The sequence below is a fragment of the Mandrillus leucophaeus genome, unplaced genomic scaffold, assembly GCF_000951045.1.
Source record: "Mandrillus leucophaeus isolate KB7577 unplaced genomic scaffold, Mleu.le_1.0 Scaffold197, whole genome shotgun sequence".
Classification (NCBI taxonomy): domain Eukaryota; kingdom Metazoa; phylum Chordata; class Mammalia; order Primates; family Cercopithecidae; genus Mandrillus; species Mandrillus leucophaeus.
The window spans coordinates 1,190,901-1,212,014 of record NW_012101998.1 but is presented as its reverse complement, the minus strand read 5'-3'; the positions used below and the strand labels follow the sequence as shown (position 1 = coordinate 1,212,014).

Genomic DNA, 21,114 nt, shown 5'->3' with positions numbered 1-21,114 from the left:
GCCACCCGCCAGGCCGCGCTTCTGCACAGCTCCGCGGTCCCCAGCGACGCGGATCTGGGCGCGCGTCCAGCCTCTACCTCCCTGCCTCTTCTCGGGTTCACCCGAGAGAAGCCTAGGGACCCTCCGGGCCTCCCACGCCCCCTCCCCAGATCCCCAAACACACCTGCAGACAGGCGCTTTTGTCACCAGCCGGCCAAGCGCTTTGCCCCGGAATGAGAGCTGCAGCAAAGTTCAGTCTCCAAGGCCCTAAGCCACTGGGAACCTTGGTGTCCCGTTTCACTGGGAGAGGGCTCTTTTCTTTTCTTTCGCTGAAGAGAAACTCGCTGCCCTGTCATAGGACACCGCTGCAAACCAAAATAAACTATTGCCTCTGAACACACGAGACGAAACCCTGTGGCTCAGGCCGCTGCGCTTCCTTGGCTGCGAAGTTTCCTGCAAAGAGTTGAAGGACACCCTGAGTGCTCTTGCAGCCGCGGGCTGTGCGGGCCCAGCGCGCCTCAGGCCCTTGACTGGGTTCGTGCAGACGCGGCCCCGGCGTCCTCGCTGGCCGTGGACTGCGCGCTGATGTGAGCAGGGCCAGCGCAGCTGAGCCGCGCAGGAGAGGTTGGGCCGCCCGGGGTCGTGGCGGACTGCCTGAGAAGTGTTCAGGACACAGACTGAAGGCAATTGGGAATGTTTGTCGTTGTTGAAAAGTCCCTGAGGCAGTGTCTCCACACTGACCCCCCAAGTCATGGGGCATGTTTCTAGATTTTATTGCTGGATATTCTTCTGTTCCTATAAGGGCTCTGGTTTGGGCGGTTATTGACTGAGAGGTGGGATGAGGGTGGAGGTGTCACAGTGCACCGCTCTGGGAAACGGTGCTGCCCCCTCCCCTAGAGGGCTAGAGAGAGGATTGGAATGAGGCACCCCAGTCCTTGAGTTATGGGTGCAGCTGACCTGGGGGAAGCACAGAGACGTGGGGTCCGTCCCAGACTCCTCTTGGCCTGGGAAGGGTGACATGGCCCTCAGAGTTGCCCCACTGGCAGCCAAGTAACCAGGGCAGGGGCCAGGCTCCAGGCAGGTCTGCTTCTCCTTGTACACATCGCCAGAATGCTTGTCCCCCCCCGCCCCCTACCTCATCTCGCTGTGCCTATGTTCCCCCTGGCCCCACACTTAGTCCTAAAGCTGAACTACAGAGAGAGCTCGGCCAGGGGTCCTGCCCCCTCCCCCACTGGCCGACTTCCGACAGGCAGCTGGGTTCCTGGGCTTCCCGGGGTTAAACTCAGGGTGGGCCCCCTTCCCAAGCCTGCTTGGAGGGGCCAGCTGGGCTCCTGTCTCTGCATTAGACTGGAAGGCTTTCTGAAAACTCCTGGAGCCAAGCTCACTGGGTCCCAAATCCGGGGTACCATCAGAGCCAGTCAGGATTTTTGCCAGTACACGGATTTACATCCAGAACGGTTGGGAAAGTTAGTCTTACTGACAAAAAGCTGGAGGAAAGAGCACAGGAGGTGCACACGAAACCCTGTTCTTTTGGTAAGCACACCTGGGGGCTCTGTCACTTTAAAAAGACCTGTTGAAATTCGCTGCTTGACAGGCGGGCCTTAGGTCCTGAGAGTAGAAACAAGAATTGCTTTTGAATGAAACGGATAATCCCAGGGGGTGTAGGGGGAGAGGAGAGAGCGCCTGTGTGTTGGAGCTCTGAATAGGTCCTGATTTCTGGCCTGAGCACCGCTGCTTGATTAGGGGAGCCAGAGGAGCTTCTCTTCTCTGGGCGCTGGAGAGTCACAGCCCCACCCACCCCAGCGGGGGCGGCTGCGGCATTTGCCCTTGGATGCATACCTTCAAGCTCACTGTTGCTTGGGGGCGGGGTGGAGGGGGGCTTGTGCCTCACTACTGGGCTCCTATTCTGTCCACCCCCAACCCACCCCCTGCCTCAGCTTGGAAGGGCCCAAAAGAAATCCAGGGAAACCTGGAGGCACAACACTCAGAGAGGAGCGTTTAGCTCCTCAGTTACCCAGGCTGCAGGCCGGGGCCCTGGTGGTGGTTTTCCCAGGTGATCTGGTTACAGTGCAGTGCTGACCTCCCCTGCAGGGTCCCAGTGCAGCTGCTGGAAACGAGCCCCAGAGGTGCCTTTCTGGAGTTAGATCAGGTACAAAAGTGAAGGCTGCTTTGGGTCTCTCCAGTGCCGTGAGTCACCAGCAACCTGATGTTCGGCTTTCTCCTGGGTTTCAGGGAGTTGCATTTGGTCCCGGGGACAAGGAAGTGGGGAGACAAGTGGTCCCCTTTTCCTGCAACTTGGTGGCTAAATACACACTGCTGTTCTTAGTCCACATCATCCCTCAATTGATTGCAGCCTGTAGAAAAAAATAAAATAAAATGAGCCCCTTTCTCAAGATTTCTTCCTGCTTCCCCAGCATTCTTTCCCAAAGGTGCAGAACTTCAGACAGAGGCCTCTCAGAACTTTGTAAACAGGCAAGCTTAAAAAAAAAAAAGAAAAAAGAAAAAAAAACTCTGGACTAAATATTCTTGGACATACATTTAATCTCTGATGAAAGGATCCACAAGTTCAAATAATTTGGGGTATTAAGTGGGGCTTGGATACAATCTGCAAGGAAAAAAAACAAAAAAACAAAAAGCACACACAAATCCCAGCCCTCCAGGGCTTGCAATTCTATATTTAAAGGTTGAGCAGTGGGTTCTGCAGGAGCCCCTTGCTAATTTACACTAATGAGTGTCAATTATGGCATTTTGTAAATTGGTGATTTTGTAAAGATCTTAATACAATTCCTGAGGCTACAGAATCCCTGCCTAGGCAATGAAAACCACATTTGACTCCAGCTCCACTAATCTCCAAGCCTTGGGGGAAGTGCTGGGCAGAAGGTGGGCCCTTGGCCTGCTCTCAGGGGACTCACAGGTAGGAAGCCAGCCAGGATTCTTTTGTGCCTTCCAGAGCTTTAGGTGAATGTGAGGAGGGGGCTGTGGGTTGGGGAGGGCAGCATTCCTGAGCGCTACTGTGCTTCCTGGCTAGAGGCCTGAGCCAGAGGAGAGAGGCCAGAGAGCCTGGAGCCTCTTGTCCCCCTTCCTTTCCCCTGAGTAAAGAGATCTTTCTCAGCTGTCCCTTGAGGAATTTATTTTACAAAGAGTAACTGGGAATCTCAGTACCTTGGACTGAAACCGTTATCTCCTATAATTACTACCTTTACCTTAAGACACTGAGCAGGTGGCTTCTAATTTAATCTCCCCCCTCATCTAGGGTCCAGCTCTCCCCAGGCCTGTTGGTCTCCTTGCCCTGTAGAAGCTGAGTCTGAGCTTAGCCAGAACTCACTGTGCTGCCTGAGGAGATGGCCTTTCCCAAAATGCACCAGTAACCTGGAACTCACCCCGGTGATGCCATCTCTTGATCCTTAATGGCTGCACCAACTGCTGCAGACCCAGGCACACATTACCAAAATCTGGCAGGGTACTCAAGTGCCTTGTTCTCCTTACCTCTTCTAGGGAAGCCCGTCAGCCTGAGCTACAGATGCCCGTGCCGATTCTTCGAAAGCCATGTTGCCAGAGCCAACGTCAAGCATCTCAAAATTCTCAACACTCCGAACTGTGCCCTTCAGATTGTGTAAGTCTTGAACATCATCTAACGAACAAAGTTGCATCTAACGAACATAGTAACATCTAACCCAAGTCTTGTTAAAGGTGTAGAAGTAACATAAGCCAAGTGTCCAACCTTGAACTTGGCATAATTAGTGGCAGCTATTTTTACCATGAGGACCTTTAGTGTGCCACCAGCCATGAATTTTAAAAGCTGTTCTTGGCCTGCACACCCTGCTGTGCTTGTAGTAGTTCTCTCTTCTTTCCAAACCTCCTTTCTTCAGCACAGCACAGCTAGATGTTGGAGAAACTATGGGCTTTGCCAAGGTTTTGACTGAAGCCTACTAAATTAGCCAACCCTTAGCTAATAACAGTGATAAATGGCCTGCCAGTTTCGGGGATCCGATGCCCTACATTAACTTACAAGACCTAAAGTCAGTTTAAGTCCTCTTTAACCATTGGGTGAAACTTCAACATTTTCAGCTCACTTACCTGTATTTTCTCAAGTACAGCATATGAGGTTTTGGTGTTATTTGGTGTGGATGGCAGCCGCTAACATTTGATTTTATTCATTTGGGAAACAAAGACCAAAATCACACATCCACAAGACAGGAGAATCTCAGCTGGGTGCAGAAAACCGCAAGAAGTGCAGGAAGAAAGCCATGTGCTTGAAAGCCTATAGCTTGGCCCTCTCATGCTCACGAGGTCCTGTGTCTGAACACGGGGAAGCAAGGGCTCGGGGAGTCTCTTGGAGAGGATTTGATTGCTCAGAAGTCCTAGTGCAAAAAATGGAGTGGGGACAGCAGTTGGAACCAAAGCTACAAATTCCCAAAGACTTTTCCACCCGACACCAACAGTTTTTAGTTTTGATTTTAGAAAACTGTTTTTAGTTTTGAGTTCACCCTTTACTGCCTTGAATGTGTTTGTTATTTACAGTATATTTTAGGGCCCTAGAAGATGAATATATTTTCAGTACTTTGTCTACAACATGATACTTTATCTCTTGTGAAGAGTATTTTAAAGATACTGAGTTTAGCTAGCATGGACCTGCTTGAAGTTGAAGATGCCAAATACAATTCTCAGGTCTAAACAGACACTAAATTAACAAATGGCAGGGCCTAGATTTGCACCCCAATGTGGGTTGCTCCGAGCCACACCCACCTCTGCAACCCTCTTCACCTAATGGACTTGAAGACTCCCTGGGTGCCCCTGAGCCACTGTGCTGGGGCTTAGCTGTCCTCAAGACCCTTAAGTACTTGGGCTGTGTGACATTCCCTGGCACCTCGGGCTTTCTGGCAAGAGATCCAGAGAGATGAATCAGGCCTTCCCCAGGAGTTTGCCTGTAGGGTAGCTCTTGAGAGTGTGAACTTAAAAACAAATGAGACCAAGAAACATTCAGTGAACTTGTAAAATCTTTCTAGAAACTATTTTCTGGTAAGCCACCTGCACTGCCCCTCCCCTCCCTGGCTGGTCACCCTCCTGGTCAGACTGCGGTGACTTCTGGAGGCCTCCTGCCTCCAGGCTTCCTCACGCCCATCCTTAAGTCAGCCCTATGTCTATCAAGATGACCCATCCAAATAAACCTCTCATCTGTTGCTCTCCATTCTCCCCTCCACAGGCGCCTAGAGCATCCTGTCCTCCCCTTCCTCAGTGTCCTCTGCATGCTTTGTAACCCCTCTGGCGTATTTGCTTCTGATTTTCCTTTCCCCTTTATTTACTCTCCAAGCTCCTACTTACCCTTCAAAGACAGCTCAAATGCTCCCTTCCATGAATTCCCCCTGCACTGCCACGGAAAGACTTCTGTTCACATTTCCATGTCTCTGTAATGGAACTTCCTGCACTGCCAGCGCTGAGCTTTCCCCAGCACATCGCGAGCACCTCTGGAGCCTGAGCATGCCAAGTGGAGCACGGAGTGCCAGCAAGGGCCCTAGATGGGTGTTGGGGGAGCGGATGCACACGGGGCAGCAGCGCCTTCCTCCTGTGCAGCCGCACACTGTTGCCATTCTGTTTTCACAGAGCTCGGCTGAAGAACAACAACAGACAAGTGTGCATTGACCCGAAGCTAAAGTGGATTCAGGAGTACCTGGAGAAAGCTTTAAACAAGTAAGCACAGCAGCCATAAAGGACTTTCCGCTAGACCCACTTGAGGAAAACTAAAACTTTGTGAGAGATGAAAGGGCAAAGATGTGCGGGAGGGGGCCTTAATCATGAGGACCGGGTGTGTGTGTGGGGTGGGCACATTGATCTGGGATCGGGCCTGAGGTTTGCCAGCATTTAGACACCGCATTTATAGCGTACGGTATGATATTGCAGCTTGTATTCATCCATGCCCTGTACCCGTGCACGTTGGAGCTTTTATTACTGGGATTTTTCTAAGAAAGAAATTGTATTATCAACAGCATTTCCAAGCAGTTAGTTCCTTCATGATCATCACAATCATCATCATTCTCATTCTCATTTTTTAAACCAACGATTACTTTAAGATCTGAATTTGGCTTGTTTGGAGCATCTCCTCTGCTCCCCTGGGGAGTCTGGGCACAGTCAGGTGGTGGCTCAACAGGGAGTTACAAAAAGTATCCTTCCTCCAGACGCTGAGGCTCCTGCAGCAGCGCCCCTCCCAGGAGGAAGGCCTCTGTGGCTCTCAGATACCAACTGAGGCTGGGTACTGCCACCGCCTTCACCTCCTCTTTCAACCTCAATGATTGGCTCTGTGGGCTCCATGTAGAAGCCACTGTCACTGGGACTGTGCTCAGAGACCCCTCTCCCAGCTATTCCCACCCTCTCCCCGACTCCGAGAGCATGCTTAATCCTGCTTCTGCTTCTCATTTCTGTAGCCTGATCAGCGCCGCACCAGCCGGGAAGAGGGTGATCGCTGGGGCTCATGCCCTGCATCCCTCTCCTCCCAGGGCCTGCTCCCCAGCTCGGGCCCTCTGTGAGATCTATCTTTGGCCTCCTCCCGAATGGAGCTGGCCCTGTCCTGGGGATGTGTGATGGTCCCCCTGCTTACCCACAAAAGACAAGTCTTTACAGAATCAAACGCAATTTTAAATCTGAGAGCTCGCTTTGAGCGATTTGGTTTTGTGATTGCCTCTGAAGCCTATGTATGCCATGGAGGCACTACAAACTCTGAGGTTTCTGAAATCAGAAGTGAAAAAATCAATGAATAAACCAGCATCTTGCCACTGCCCGCCCCTGAAGCCACAGCAGGGTTTCAGGTTCCAATCAGAACTGTTGGCAAGATGACATTTCCATGCATAAATGCGATCCACAGATGGTCCTGGTGTTATTTGTAACTTTTTGCAAGGCATTTTTATATATATTTTTGTGCACATTTTTTTTTATGTTTCTTTAGAAAACAAATGTATTTCAGAATATATTTATAGTCGAACAATTCATATATTTGAAGTGGAGCCATATGAATGTCAGTAGTTTATACTTCTCTATTATCTCAAACTACTGGCAATTTGTAAAGAAATATATATGATATATAAATGTGATTGCAGCTTTTCAATGTTAGCCACAGTGTATTTTTTCACTTGTACTAAAATTGTATCAAATGTGACATTATATGCACTAGCAATAAAATGCTAATTGTTTCATGGTATAAACCTCCTACTGTATGTGGGAATTTCTTTACCTGAAATAAAATTCATTAGTTGTTAGTGATGGAGCTCATAGACGTTTCTGGTTTATACAGTTAAGCCTGCCTGTGGTCAGGTGCCTGAGACCCCTTCTCACAGCCCATGTGTGACAGTGTATGGGCTTTTTCTCACGAGCAGATTAGATCTGCAGCTCAAGTTTTTGGATCTTTTTTTTTTTTTTTAAACCCAATTGAAATAGTAGTGCTGGTTTTCTGAAGAATAATATTTGACTCACTAATTCCTCTTCCCTCCCTCCTCCTCCTCGGTTCTCCTAACATCCCCATGTAATCCCCAGAGACTCAACCCTAGTAATATCAACCTTTCACATTTTCCCATGTAAAAATCCCATGACTCCAGGCCGTGGTTAATATCAAGCTTTCACAGGGACAGGTGGCCTCACCCCATAAATCATTAAATACCATTCAGCTTGAATCATTTTAATGTGACAGTCACGAGCCAGTTGCTCTAATAAAAATCTGCTAACCAGCTCTCTCCCTTGCTCTCCAGAACAATTGCATTCATTCCCAGGAGGGTTCACAGGCGTCTAGAAAGGGGAAGGTGGGACCACTGCCTTTTTTCTCCTCTTCCAAATGGCAGTGTGAACCTGGGGCCCGCAGCCTCCAAATGTCCAAATGCAGGCATTTCTTAGAGAAAGCTAAGAGTTCAGCCCTGCATTGAGGAGAAAAAGTCCCATGAGAGCAGGGCAGGACAAGGTGACAAGGACCACGATGGCCAGCCTGGCCCTGGGTGTACCCTGAGATGTGGATTCCTTGTCCCCAGTGGGAACCAGATTCAGGTTGGCAGATTGGCAGTCACAGTAACCCATTCACAAAGGTGTTCTAGGAGTCCATGGAACATTTGTTTGAATGGAAGGAAATGTCCAATTTATCTTAGTAAATCACTGATAAACAGTGCTTTGACCAGGGGCCTCCAGGTCTGAGACTGAAAGCACAGTTTAACTGGTACATGGGCCAGTGTTAAATCGTATGCAGACTGAGACGAAGTTTTGTTTATTTCCACGTTATTAATGGTTCTACTAATTTTATCTAAGGGGGCGCAGAGAAGAAAAAGTGGGGAAAAAAGAAAAGATAGGAAAAAAGAAGCGACAGAAGAAGAGAAAGGCTGCCCAGAAAAGGAAAAACTAGTTATCTGCCACCTCGAGATGGACCACAGTGCACTTGCTCTCGGCGCTTTGTAAATTTGCTCGATCCTCCTCCAGGACAGACCCCCATGCAGACCGGGCAGGGTCTCAGACTTCCGTGGGGGAGCAGTGCTTTGCTGCCCTGCCAGCCACACCAGCTTCTGTATTTATGTGCTTTTAAAGGCCCTTATTGGTCTGCTAAGTTATGAAGAAAGTAGTTGTGCAGAGACTGGGGCAGGGGTCTGTGACGTGGAGCCTGTGTGCTCAGGACTCTGTCCAGAATAGCCTGGGAGCTCCAGGAATGCCCAGGTTTGCTGAGCCCCTCAGCCCACCCTCCACTTCCTCTCTTAGAAGGCCCACAATCACTGGGGAGCTCACCAGCTCCACACACTTACAGTCTGCATTCCTGTGGAGACCAGGCTGTAACCACTTGGCCAGTGTGCAGGGCAACCTGCTAGCCCAGTAGAGGTGGCCTTGCCAGGAAGGGGGTGTGCCACCCCTCTGTGGCCCTCAGGAAAGGTGAAAACTGACTGAGCCTCAGGGCTGGGCCCTAGCTTTTTCCAAATACCCATTGCCTTTCCCTCCACCACTCTGCCACCTGGGAAGGGGCTTCTTCAGCCTCTCCTTCCTAGGTTGTGGGAGTGGCTTGATCCCCAAGCCCAGGTGGGTTTCTGCAAACTGTGTGGGGTGAGCCAGAGGGAATGCTGCGTTCTCAGAGAGCAGATGTGGAAACACTTCTCAGGGAGCTCCTTTTTGGGCAATTCTCAGTCTTTAAACAGGTCCTCCACGTGGAGGACAGATGTGCTATGGAACTTTGCAAGGGTCCTGAATCCCTGGGGATCCCAGCCTGTCCCCTCCCACCTCCTGTGTGATGGCGTGTGCTCCGGCTGCACGGCGCAGCCACCTCGATCCTCATTCATGGGAAATACCTTATCTGCCTAAAGCAAATACCACTTAAGCTCTAGAACTTTCCTGCACCCTCCGTCCCTGCCCATGTAGATGTATATGTGAGATTTTTTTGCCAAGTTTCTCTAATCTGGACTGGGAGGATGGAAGAGCAAGGCCCCCGTTTCAGTAGTGCTCTGAAAAAGGATGCATTGAATTTCTCAGCCCTTCTCCACCTCACATAAACACCTGCCCACCCTGCACCCCGAACCTGGGTCATAATTTTAATAAATGCAAAAAGAGGAAGTGGTTGGAGGATGGAGCACATGGAATTCAGGAGAAAACCCACCAAGACCCCTGCATGTCAGACACACCCCGACCCGGAGCGCCGTGTCCCCTTGAGCTTTAATGAGCTCCCTGTGATCAGAGCCATGCCTTCTTCTCCTTGTGGAGGCATCCTAGGATGCTTCAGCCAAAGGCCTTTGTTTCCAGCCACTATCCCTTTTATCTGGACAACTCTCCAGGCCTACGTTCCTCTTGCCAGCACTGGGGGTAACAGGCCTGAGCCCTGGATACAGGGGTGCCCTAGTCTTCTGCCCTCCCCACGTCTTAAGGCACAGGGCTGTTGGGTGGGCTGCCTGGGGCTGCCATCTTTCCCGTGGAAGCCAGTAGCCGTTGTGGTCCATGGGACTCTGACAAAAGCGCCCCAAGAGGGCCAACCTGTGCCCCCCTACTTAGCTGTGTTCTTCGGACTCCACATGCAGCAGGACTCTGTGCCTGGAGAGGGGTGGCCAGTCTGTCCGGGTCAGCATGAAAAGCTGTTGGCTCCCTAGGGACAGAGGGCCCAGCTAAGGCTGCCTGAGGATACAAACTGCTTGCTGCTGTGACAAGCAATGCTGCCTCCCTCCCATCCCACTCCTGGGGAGCAGGGTCTGCAGGGACTGAGAGTGGGTCCCATCTTGAGAACGCTTGCAAGGTCTGTCCTGTCTTGATGTCTTGATGTGACTGCACATGCCCTGGGGGCTCACTGTGGCTTCCAAGTGGCTTATGAAGCTCCTGGGAGCAGGTGGTACACCCACTGCTGAAGACAGGGTCGCCATGGAAGAGCGAAGAGCCTGACCGGGATTCCTGGTGGGTTGAAACTAGGAAGTGCTCACACCAGTCGGAGCCAGATGAGGGGTGCGCCATGGTCACTACTCTGTCCAGCATGCATTCCTCCTGGGAGGTCCTGGCCGCCTGTGCACCCACCCCTGTGCCACCTCCAGCAGCCCCACCTGGGGCCACCTGCAAGTGGCATGGCCCCTGGCTGAGAGGCTCCGAGGGCGAGGGGTTACTGGAAGCCATGAAAGTGTCTCTTGGGAGAGCCGAGGCCAGGATGCAGGGCAGCAGCATCCTGAGCCTCAGTCCCACGCCAGTGTCGGGTAAGCAGTGTGCCCTGTCCTCGTCGTATGACCACTCTGATGGGCCTCTCTGTGCCTTCATACGTCTGCCACGTGTCTGTTCTCTGCTTTCTGCCGTCCATGGGTCCTTCCGCTTCAGCCTGGCTGCGTCTCGCGCTCCCCTCCCCTCTGCTGTCCCAGGGCCTCTGAAGGGAGATGCATGGCCAAGGTGGCAACTTGGAAGTAGGGAGTGGCCCCAGGGCCTCCGCGCAGGCAGTCGCCCTGCAGGAGCCAGCTGGGTGTGGGGGGAACCTGCCTTAATGGTGTTTCCCTCTGTTCTTGTCAACAGGAGGTTCAAGATGTGAGAGGGTCAGACGCCTGAGGAACCCTTACAGTAGGAGCCCAGCTCTGAAACCAGTGTTAGGGAAGGGCCTGCCACAGCCTCCCCTGCCAGGGCAGGGTCCCAGGCATCGCCAAGGGCTTTGTTTTGCACACTTTGCCATATTTTCACCATTTGATTATGTAGCAAAATACATGACATTTATTTTTCATTTAGTTTGATTATTCAGTGTCACTGGTGACACATAGGAGCTTAGACTAAGGCCATTATTGTACTTGCCTTATTAGAGTGTCTTTCCATGGAGCCGCTCCTCTGACTCAGGGCTCCTGGGTTTTGTATTCTCTGAGCTGTGCAGCTAGGGAGAGTGGGCTGAAGGAACCTCGCCCCCATGGTCAGCCCTAGGGTGGAGAACCACCAGGAGGGATGCCTGTGGGTGCCAGGACCAGTCAACCTGGGCAAAGCCTAGTGAAGGCTTCTTTCTGGGATGGGATGGTGGAGGGCCACACGGGAGGCTCACCCACTTCTCCATCCACATGGGAGCCAAGTCTGCCTCTTCTGGGAGGGCAGCAGGGCTACCCTGAGCTGAGGCAGCAGTGTGAGGTCAGGGCAGAGTGAGACCCAGCTCTCATCCCGAGCACCTCCACATCCTCCACGTTCTGCTCATCATTCTGTGTCTCATCCGTCATCATGTGTGTCCACGACTGTCTCCATGGCCCCGCAAAAGGACTCTCAGGACCAAAGCTTTCATATAAACTGTGCACCAAGCAGGAAATGAAAATGTCTTGTGTTACCTGAAAACTGTGCACATCTGTGTCTTGTTTGAAATATTGTATTGTCCATTGTCCAATCTTGTGTTTTTGTTCGAAGCCAGCATCCTCCTCTGTGACCAGTGTCTTGATGCATGCACTGTTCCCCCTATGGAGCCGCTGAGCGAGGAGATTCCCCTTAGAGTGCAGTCCTGATCAGAGCCGTGTTCCTTTGGGGTGAACTACCTTGGTTCCCACACTGATCACAAAACCATGCTGGGTCCATGGGCAGAGCCCAAGGGAATTTGGTGTGCACCAGGGTTGACCCCAGAGGCTTGCTGCCCCATCAGTGCTCCCTCAGTTGTCAGTACCTTCAAACTAGGGCCAAGCCCAGCAGTGCTTGCGGAAAACAAGCATTCACAACTTGTTTTTGGTTTTTAAAACCCAGCCCGTAAAATAATCAATCCTGGACATGAAGATTTCTTCCCAATTCACATCTTACCTCATCTTCTTCACCATTTGGCATTGCCATCATCTCCTGCCTTCCTCCCTGGGCCCTCTCTGCTCTGCGTGTCACCTGTGCTTCGGGCCCTTCCCACAGGACATTTCTCTAAGAGAGCGATGTGCTGTGCAAAGAGTAAGTCAACCTGCCTGACATTTGGAGTGTTCCCCTTCCACTGAGGACAGTCAGTAGAGCTCTACTAAGCCACTTAAAATGTTCACTTTTGACAAAGGCAAGCACTTGCGGGTTTTTGTTTTGTTTTTCATTCAGTCTTACTAATACTTTTCCCCTTTGATTAAAGACCCCAGTTTAAAAAAAAAATTAATGAAGAAAGTGGAAAACACAAAAGTCAAAGCAAGGAAACTGTATGTTACATGTAGGAAGTAGGAAGTAAATTATAGTGGCGTAATCTTGAATTGTAAATGTTTTTGAATTTAATAATCTGTAGAGTTATTAGTAACATGTGTTAAGTATTTTCATAAGTATTTCAAATTAGATCTTCATGGCAGAAGGCAAATCCACCAACCAAAATTGTTCCTTAAACAAAAATTAAAATCCTCAATCCAGCTATGGTACATTGAAAAACTAGAGCCTGAGGGATCTTTATTAGTTATAAAGATACAGAACTCTTTCAAAACCTTTTGAAATTAACTTCTCACTATAGCAGTATAATTGAGTTTTCAGTGGGGCAGTCATTATCCAGGTAATCCAAGATATTTTAAAATCTGTCGTCATGTAGAACTTGGACTTACCTGCCCCCAATCCATGAACTTAGACCATTGAATTCTTGGTTGGGGAAACAAACATGACCCTAAATCTTGACTACAGTCAGGAGAGGAATCATTTCTATTTCTCCTTCATGGGAGAAAATAGATAAGAATAGAAACTGCAGGGAAGATTATTTGCATAACAATTCCTCTGCTAACAATCAGCTCCTTGGTGGAGACTGCCCAGCTAAAGCAATATGCATTTAAATACAGTCTTCCTTTGCAAGGGAAACGTCTCTTGTAATCCAAATCTCCTTTTGCTTTCAAACTGCTAGTCAAGTGTGTCAGCGAGCTGTTGAGTAGGGCTCCCTCATTTGTCCTGGGACCTGGTGCTGCCTCTACCTGACATTCCCTTGGGCTCATTGTAACCTCTTTGGAGGCCCTCACTGCCAGCTCTGCATCAGGACCCAGAGGAAGGGGCCAGAGGCTCGTGGACTGGCTGTGTGTTGGGATTGAGTCTGTGCCACGTGTTTGTGCTACTGTGTGTCCCCCTCTGTCCAGGCACTGAGACACCAGCGAGGAGGCTCCAGAGGGCACTCTGCTTGTTATTAGAGATTACTTCCTGAGACAAAAGGTTCAGCTTGGAGCAGAGGGGCTGAATAGCAGAAAGTTCCCCCCACTCCCCCACGACCCACAACCTTAGATGTTCGTTCTAAGTCTTTCCATTGGATCTCACTGGACCCTTCCATGGTGTGATCTTCTGACTGATGTTATCACTGTGGGCTCCCTGACTGGGAGTTGATCGCCTTTCCCAGGTGCTACACCCTTTTCCAGCTGGATGAGAATTTGAGTGCTCTGATCCCTCTACAGAGCTTCCCTGACCCATTCTGAAGGAGCCTCATTCCTGGGAAATACTCCCTAGAAACTTCCAAATCCCCTAAGCAGACCACTGACAAAACCATGTAGAAAATTTGTTATTTTGCAACCTCGCTGAACTCTCAGTCTCTGAGCAGTGAAGAATTCAGTGTTAAATGTGATGAATACTGTATATTGTATTGTTTCAATTGCATCTCCCAGATAATGTGAAAATGGTCCAGGAGAAGGCCGATTCCTATATGCAGTGTGCTTTAAAAAATAAATCAATAAGAAACAACTCTTTGAGAAACAACAATTTCTACTTTGAAGTCATACCAATGAAAAAATGTATATGCACTTATAATTTTCCTAATAAAGATCTGTACTCAAATGTAGCCACCAACAGTTTGAAATTGGTGTTACTACTTGGAATTTTCTGGACATGGTTTTTTCCCCTCAAACCCAAACCTGAGGGTTGTGTAATCCTGGCTACAGTGGTTCATGGAAAACAGGGCATTGTAATCATGCTAATCACAGCTGAGAACTCTGGAGGCATACTTGCCTCTTCTGGACAGCTGATCCTTAGCAGGGAAAGGTGCTCCCTTTTCTCTGAGTGTCCTTGGTTTTGCTAGAATTGCTTCTGAAAAGCCAGCATCTCCTCTACTCCACAAGGGATGGTTTTGTGCAAGGGTCTCAGGTATTTCCTGACAGCTATGAGGAGGAAAACTTCCACACTGTCCTTCTCAGTCCTGGGAGAATGCAACAGAGGTCTGGCCCTGATGATAATTGCTGAGGACCAATGCTCTGTGTTTCCTGCTCTGCACAGGGACCCTGCTGGAAGTCAGACACTATTCTGTCATCTAGCAATGACTAGCCAGCACTGTCCTGGACATGGGGCATAGGAGATGAGCCCGGCAGACAGACTCTGGTCCTCACAGAGGTCAGCCCTTAACACTCTCTAGCACATTCGCTGTCATCCACAGTCAACCTTGCTGGAAAGGAGAGGTCAGCACGAAAGTTCCGAATGTCTGAGTCAGATTATCCGGTCCTCCAAGCCCTCTTCCCCATTGGTCCAGATGTGATCACATCATCCCGTGCCAAACCTTCCCGTGACTTAATGGGATGGTCATCATGTGGGCGCTAAGTTGCAGATGGACTGGGAAAGGGAGAAGGGTTAGAGCAGGCCGGGAAGGGCAGCATGGTGTCAGGGGACCTGTGCAGGCTTCATGGAAGATCAGTAGACTGGGGCTTGCGTCCCATTTACTCTCTGCTCCCTCTGTGATTTGAGATGCATCCCTTGATCTCTGTGAGTTCCAGTCTCCCAGCTGCAACACCGAAGCTTATTATTGCCAAGGGTCAGGAGGATTAGACTGGGAGAGTGTGTGGAAGCAGCTAGCTTTTGAGGGACAGGACAAAGCCCACCCCTCCACCCCAAAAGTTCCCCATTTTGTTCCCTCTCCTCACCTCCTGTTTCCTGGAGTCCACAGAGCTAGAATAAGACCCACATCTGCCTCTGCTGAGCCCCTTAACAAAGCTCAGAGACCAAGGGAGCAGGAAGTGATCTGGAAGCTGAGCCTGCCCCTCAGATAAAGGATGGGGAGAAGTCACTGGGTCGTATCCCCTGTGTCTCCAGCACACCACACTGGTATCCTAGCACTGGGAATCAACAACGGGCAACCCTTCAAAATGACCTGGCATCAGAAAGAAAGCCTGAGCCCTGGCATGCTTGCACTGTCCCCTCATTTACTCGGCCAACAACAGCTGCAATGCCACTCCTGCACCGCAGGAGTGTGGGGAGCAAGACACACTCGCTCTAATTCCACGAAGCCTGCAGTCTGACGACTGCCGTGTGAGAAGTGGGTATTTTCATAGATTGTGGTGTATTCAGGCATCAGGGAAGCATAAAACAGAAAAGACCCCTAATTTAGGCATCAGTGAGGATTCGCTTAAAAAGTGCTTGTGAAGGTGAAACCTGAGAAAAGTGAATTCTTTGGAGGGGTGGTCTACTGAGCCCATGAGGGCTGGCATGGAGAGCCCAGGTGGTATCCTCCTGTGAATTGGAAAGAGGACTTATTCTAGAAGCCGGAGGTGTAGCTCATACAGGGAGTCTGGCACGGGGGGCACAGGGCACTGGGTTGCAGCCTCTTCATTCCCATCACTTGTGGGAGGTACAAACACAGCTGAGAAAGCTGGACCCCCACAGTGATGGGGTTCCCTCAGCACGGCTGATTGCATGAAGTGGACACCAGATGCATATTGCAAGCCAATCTGATTTTCTGTCACAGGAGTACACGGCTGTGATTCAACAGCATCAGGCTTTGCTCCCTTTCTCTGTGCCTGCAGCTGAGGACTGGGCACTCTGGAGTGTGGGCCGCCGGGAGACAGAAGCGGAAGGAGCCGCCACTGCTTGAAACAGATTCAGAGAAGTGGGGATGCAAGACCAGGAAGCCCTAGAGGGAAGCAACCTGTGGCTGCCCATGGAGGGCCTGGAGAACCTCGGAGGGCGTTGGTCCCTGGTGAGGTCTGGCCGCACTCCTTGCCTTGGGTTCTCTGTGTTCCAAGTAAATACTCTTGGAGCTAAAATGAGGATTTCTGCTATTTACACTCAAATAATCATCACCAGGGTCAACTTGCAAGCTCCAAAGAAAGACCATTTACACGAGCAGTCCTCAACCTTTTCGGCACCAGGGATTGGTTTCTTGGAAGACAGTTTTTCCACAGACAGTGCAGGGTGGGGTGAGTGTGGTTTCTGGATGAAACTGTTCCACCTCAGAGGATCAGGCATGAGTTAGATTCTCATAAGCAGTGCACAGTCTAGATCCCTGGCATGCACAGTTAACAATAGGGTTCTCGGTCCTAGGAGAATCCAATGCTGTTGCTGATCTGACAGCAGGCGGGGTTCAGGCAGTAGTGCTCCCCCACACACAGCTCACGTCCTGCTGTGCAGTCCAGTTCCTAACAGGCCATGGACCCCTACTGGTCTACAGCCTAGGAGCTGGGGACCCCTAATTTAGACCACACAGATTCCCTAGCCGTGCCTGCTACCCATCAGGATTGATCAAAGACCCAGAGGCATTCCTGAAGCCTCCACATAAGGCACACAGGACCCAGGCAGCACCCACCCTGCCTGCCCAGCATCAGCTGTGGAGAGACAGGTGAACATCTGTCAGCCTAGGAGAGCTCTGGCACAGCCACAGGTGTGTACAGGGAAGGCTGGGGCCCACCACACAGTCTGTGTATCTACTGAGCATAGCAAACTGGAGACAGCTAAATCCTCAGCTGTCCTCAGGTGGAGTCCGCTCCTAGGCATCCCCCACTAGGAGGAAGCTCCATAATGCCTTTTCAGGGTTTCCTGCCAGTGCCTAGTCATGGTTGTTTCACAGACTTAATGAGTAACCTGACTCTTCAGGCTGCAAGGCAGCACCAAGCCTTGGGTGGCAGCCTCTGGTCAAGTCAGAGCCCAACCCTGGGGTTCCCATCTTAGCTGCTCTCGGATTTCAAGGCCATTGCCTTGCTACATGTAAGAGCATAAGGAATTGTGTCCACCTCTTGGCCCATGAAACCAAACAGAAACAAAGCTGAGTGAAGCCATAGGTGAAGCCTCTGAACTCCCCAACCCTCCTATTCTTGCTATGAATGGAGGGGCCTGGGGTAGCAAGTGGGGCTTGTGGACTTGGCAGCCGAGTGGAAAGAGCCCCGGGCCTAAAATGAAGGACCCAGCTGTCAATTGCTGTTTAACCTTCCCCAGCTAAGTCTCACTCAGTCCACCCTGCACCTGCACCTGCGCCTCCAAAGCTGATCGGAGCTTAGAAAAAATTCTTCCCTGCTGTCCACTCTCAAAATTCATACTCAGCTGCCTGATTCTACTCAGCCCAGTATGGGGCTTGTTCCATACTTTCTTGCCTTTCCTTAAGCTTTCTTCCTCCTCTCCTTTGTCAACTTGCAGCTCATGATCTGGCTTCCTCTGTCACAGAATGAAAGGGAGCATTACAGAGGGGGTTTTCCCAAACACCACATGTTCCACATAAGTGGGAGCTAGTGATGAGAAGACATGGACACAGAGGGGAACAACACACACTGGAGCCTGTCAGAAGGTGGAGAGTAGGAGGAGGGAGAGGATCAGGAAAAATAACGAATGGGTACTGGGCTTAATACGTGTGGATGAAATAATCTGCACAGCAAACCCCCATGACATGAGTTCACCTATACAACAAGCCTGCACATGTATCCCTGAACTTAAAAGTTAAAAAAAAAAAAAAAAAGAGGAAGAAGGGGGTTTTCACAAGCTTCACCTCTTGTCCACCCACTCATCCAATATGTATGCACTGTAGCTGCTGTCACCCCCGTCCCGGGCCCGCAGCATCTGGGACGTGGAGACAAGCAGTCCTTACCTGCACAAGGATGCCTCTCCTGACTTCCCCTTTCACCACACCATAATTTTTTCACTGCTTACATTAACCTGCCAACATGTTATAATATCTCCTATCAAAAACAAAGCAAAGCACCATTGAAAACGATCTCTGAGCTATATCCCACTGCATCTTCTGTAGTATCTCTGCTTCTCATCACACACAAGCCCTCAAAAGGGTTGTCTGTGTTCCCCATGCCCATTGTTTCTCCACTTCTCCCTTCGTTGAGCCTGCGCCCAATAGCATTTTGACCCTATGGCTCATGTGCTGCAGCTGCTCGGGCACTAGGAGGCCAGTCAGCCCCATGCTGGGAAATCCAAAGGCCAGTTATCAATACTAAGCTTCCTCGGTCCCTTGGCATCACCTGACATTGTTGATCGCCCTCCTTGAAGCACATTTTCTGGTTGGCCTTTAGGAGGCCACTCTTGCCCGTTTCTTTGCTTCGTACCCTCTCATTCCCCTTCACTGCTTCCTCTTTCTCCTCTAGACAGCTCACTGTGACAGCGTTCAGGGCTCAGTGCTCCTAGCTCATCTTATTTTTTTGTTGTTTTTGTTTTTGTTTTTGTTTTTGTTTTTTTTGAGACAGAGTCTCATTCTGTCACCCGAGCTGGAGTGCAGTGGCATGATCTTGGCTCACTGCAACCTCTGCCACCTGGGTTCAAGCGATTCTCCTGCCTCAGCCTCCTGAGTAGCTGAGATTACAGGTGTGTACCACCATGCCTGGCTAATTTTTGTATTTTTAGTAGAGACGAGGTTTCACCATGTTGGCCAGGCTGGTCTCGAACTCCTGACCTCAGGTAATCCGCCCACCTCAGCCTCCCAAAGTGCTGGGATTACAGGCGGGAGCCACTGCACCCGGCCCCTAGCTCTTCTTGAGCACCAGTTGTACTCACTTGTTCTTTTGGTCTTGAACACCATGGAAACGTGAAGGAATTCCAGAGTGCTGTCTCCAGCCCAAACTTGTACACTCAGCTCCTCCTCTGAAATGCACCATATGCAGAATGACACTCTGAATTTCCACCTGTTTATCCCCATTTCCGCAAATGGCAACTCATCCTTTCAGTGGCTGCCACCAAAGCCCTTATATTTATCTTTGATTGATTTTATTCTCACACAACCCCAAGCTAAAACATTAACAAAACCAATTAGTTATCATAAAAAGATTTCCAGAATCCAATCACTTCTCACTGTTACTGTCTTGGTCCAAGTCACAGGGGTCTCCTGCCTAAATCACTGTGCTAACCCCTGACTGTCCACCCTCAGGCTTTTTCAGAAGCAGCTGAAGTGGCTTGTGATGATGGCTGGCTGCAGCCCACCTCCTCAAGCCTTCCAGTGGCTTCCCAGCCCATGTGATGTAACAGCCTACAAAGGTTTGCCCCACCAGCCTGGCATGTCTCTGACCTCAGTCCTCTCTGCTGCAGCCACACTGGCCTCCTTCTCTTACTTCAGCAGGTCAGGCCCACCCCTAGCAGAGGACTTTTGCAGCAGGTGGTCTCTTGACCTGCATATCATCACGTGGTTCACCTTTCTCTTCCTGCAGCCTCTGCTCACCATGGCCTTGTCAGAAAAGCCTTTGCAGAAGCCCCCTCCTCCCCTGCTGCTGCGCCCCCGGCCTCCTCCTGCTGCTGCTCCTCTCCATCACACTGCCCAGCACATATGTTCATTTCTTGCCTGCTTCCCTGTGCTGTGCAGCAAGGGAGGACTTGGTCTGTTGTGTTTGCCTATCAGTGACTGGCACATAGAAGGTACTACAATAATTTTGGAATGATGGCACAATAGCTAAGTAGGAAGTTATGTTGGACGCTTTCTCCACTCATCTCTGCAATGAAGACAGAAACTACCTCCAGGATTGTGCATTCATTTGCACACCCAAGGCCACACTGGTACCCAAGTCCATCTCACTCCAATGTTTGTACATCAGTAGTTACCCGCACTACTCCTTCTGCAGACTCCCCTGTGTCTGGCCCTTCCCCCTGGAGTCCCAGCACATGAGAAACACTACAGTGTTTATTCCCTGTGAGCCTGAATTAAAGAACTATCCCTTACCTAGAGGCATTCCCTTCCGAGGCTTCCCTGCTCCCAGTGGGGCCTGCACATGCTGCCTGTGCAAACCGCAGGCCAGCACTGGGACAGACACAACTGGTTTGAATTTTGCAACTGGTGGCCCCAGGGGATGACCACAGCGGCCGCAGGTCCCATTCCTGAGCCTTGGAACAGATCTCTGCTGTTGGTGCTTCAGCACAGGCCTGACATGCGGCAGCGGGTGGCTGGCCAGACCTCAGGACATAGCCAGGGTCCTAGAGGAAAGAGACACCACCGAGTGGAGTTCTTCACAAAATCAGTACTGGAAGCCGAGGCTGAGTCTTTCCAAAAATGGACACAGTTGGGAAGTGACAGAGTGAGGATTTGGATGTGAGTCTGTTTGGCTCCAAACCTGATCCTGTAACCATAGGAACCCCTGCCTCCCTTCTAGGGTTCTCCATGCCTTCCCCATTGCCCTGCCAGGTGGAGGCCTCAGTCCACTCTGGCTGCTGCTGGCTTGGCCTAAAGGCTGATGCTCCCAGCCAGACCTGAGCAAGATGGCCAGCCTCCAGGGAGGAGCTGAGGGAAAGGTCAAGAGCTCAGGATGGTGGCTGGCACCGGTGGCTATGCTCAGCTTTCCCAGACAGTGGCCAAAGTCTATGCTGCAGCCAGGCAAGCTGATGGGGAGGAGGAGCGACCGGCCTTGGTCAGTCTGGAAGGCCCCAGATGCAGCCACAGGCTACCCTTGTCCTTTCCCCTTCCCAGGCATTTCCCCGAACGTGGGACCCTCAGCCTGGGTCACATGGACTTGTAGGCCGTGAGGAAACAACCATTCTGGGCATTCCTGAGCCTTGGGGGAGGCGGCTCTCTTTCTGGCCACTGTGGGAACCCTCCAGGGCCCTGTTGGTGCCTTCACTGAGGAA

At 50.7% G+C, this 21,114-nt stretch overlaps 1 protein-coding gene across 1 annotated transcript in view; it reads left to right on the top strand.

Moving 5' to 3' along the window:
- CXCL12 (chemokine (C-X-C motif) ligand 12) overlaps positions 1–7,230 on the top strand; it is a 10,212-nt gene extending 2,982 nt beyond the window's left edge. Inside the window, exons 6-11 of the mRNA XM_011978610.1 lie at positions 471–566; positions 1,326–1,445; positions 1,917–2,032; positions 3,475–3,592; positions 5,581–5,667; positions 6,399–7,230. Coding sequence (XP_011834000.1) covers positions 471–566; positions 1,326–1,445; positions 1,917–2,032; positions 3,475–3,592; positions 5,581–5,667; positions 6,399–6,555 — 694 coding nt within the window. The 3' untranslated portion in view covers positions 6,556–7,230. The remainder of the gene's footprint in view (positions 1–470; positions 567–1,325; positions 1,446–1,916; positions 2,033–3,474; positions 3,593–5,580; positions 5,668–6,398) is intronic.
- The last annotated feature ends 13,884 nt before the right edge of the window (positions 7,231–21,114 follow it).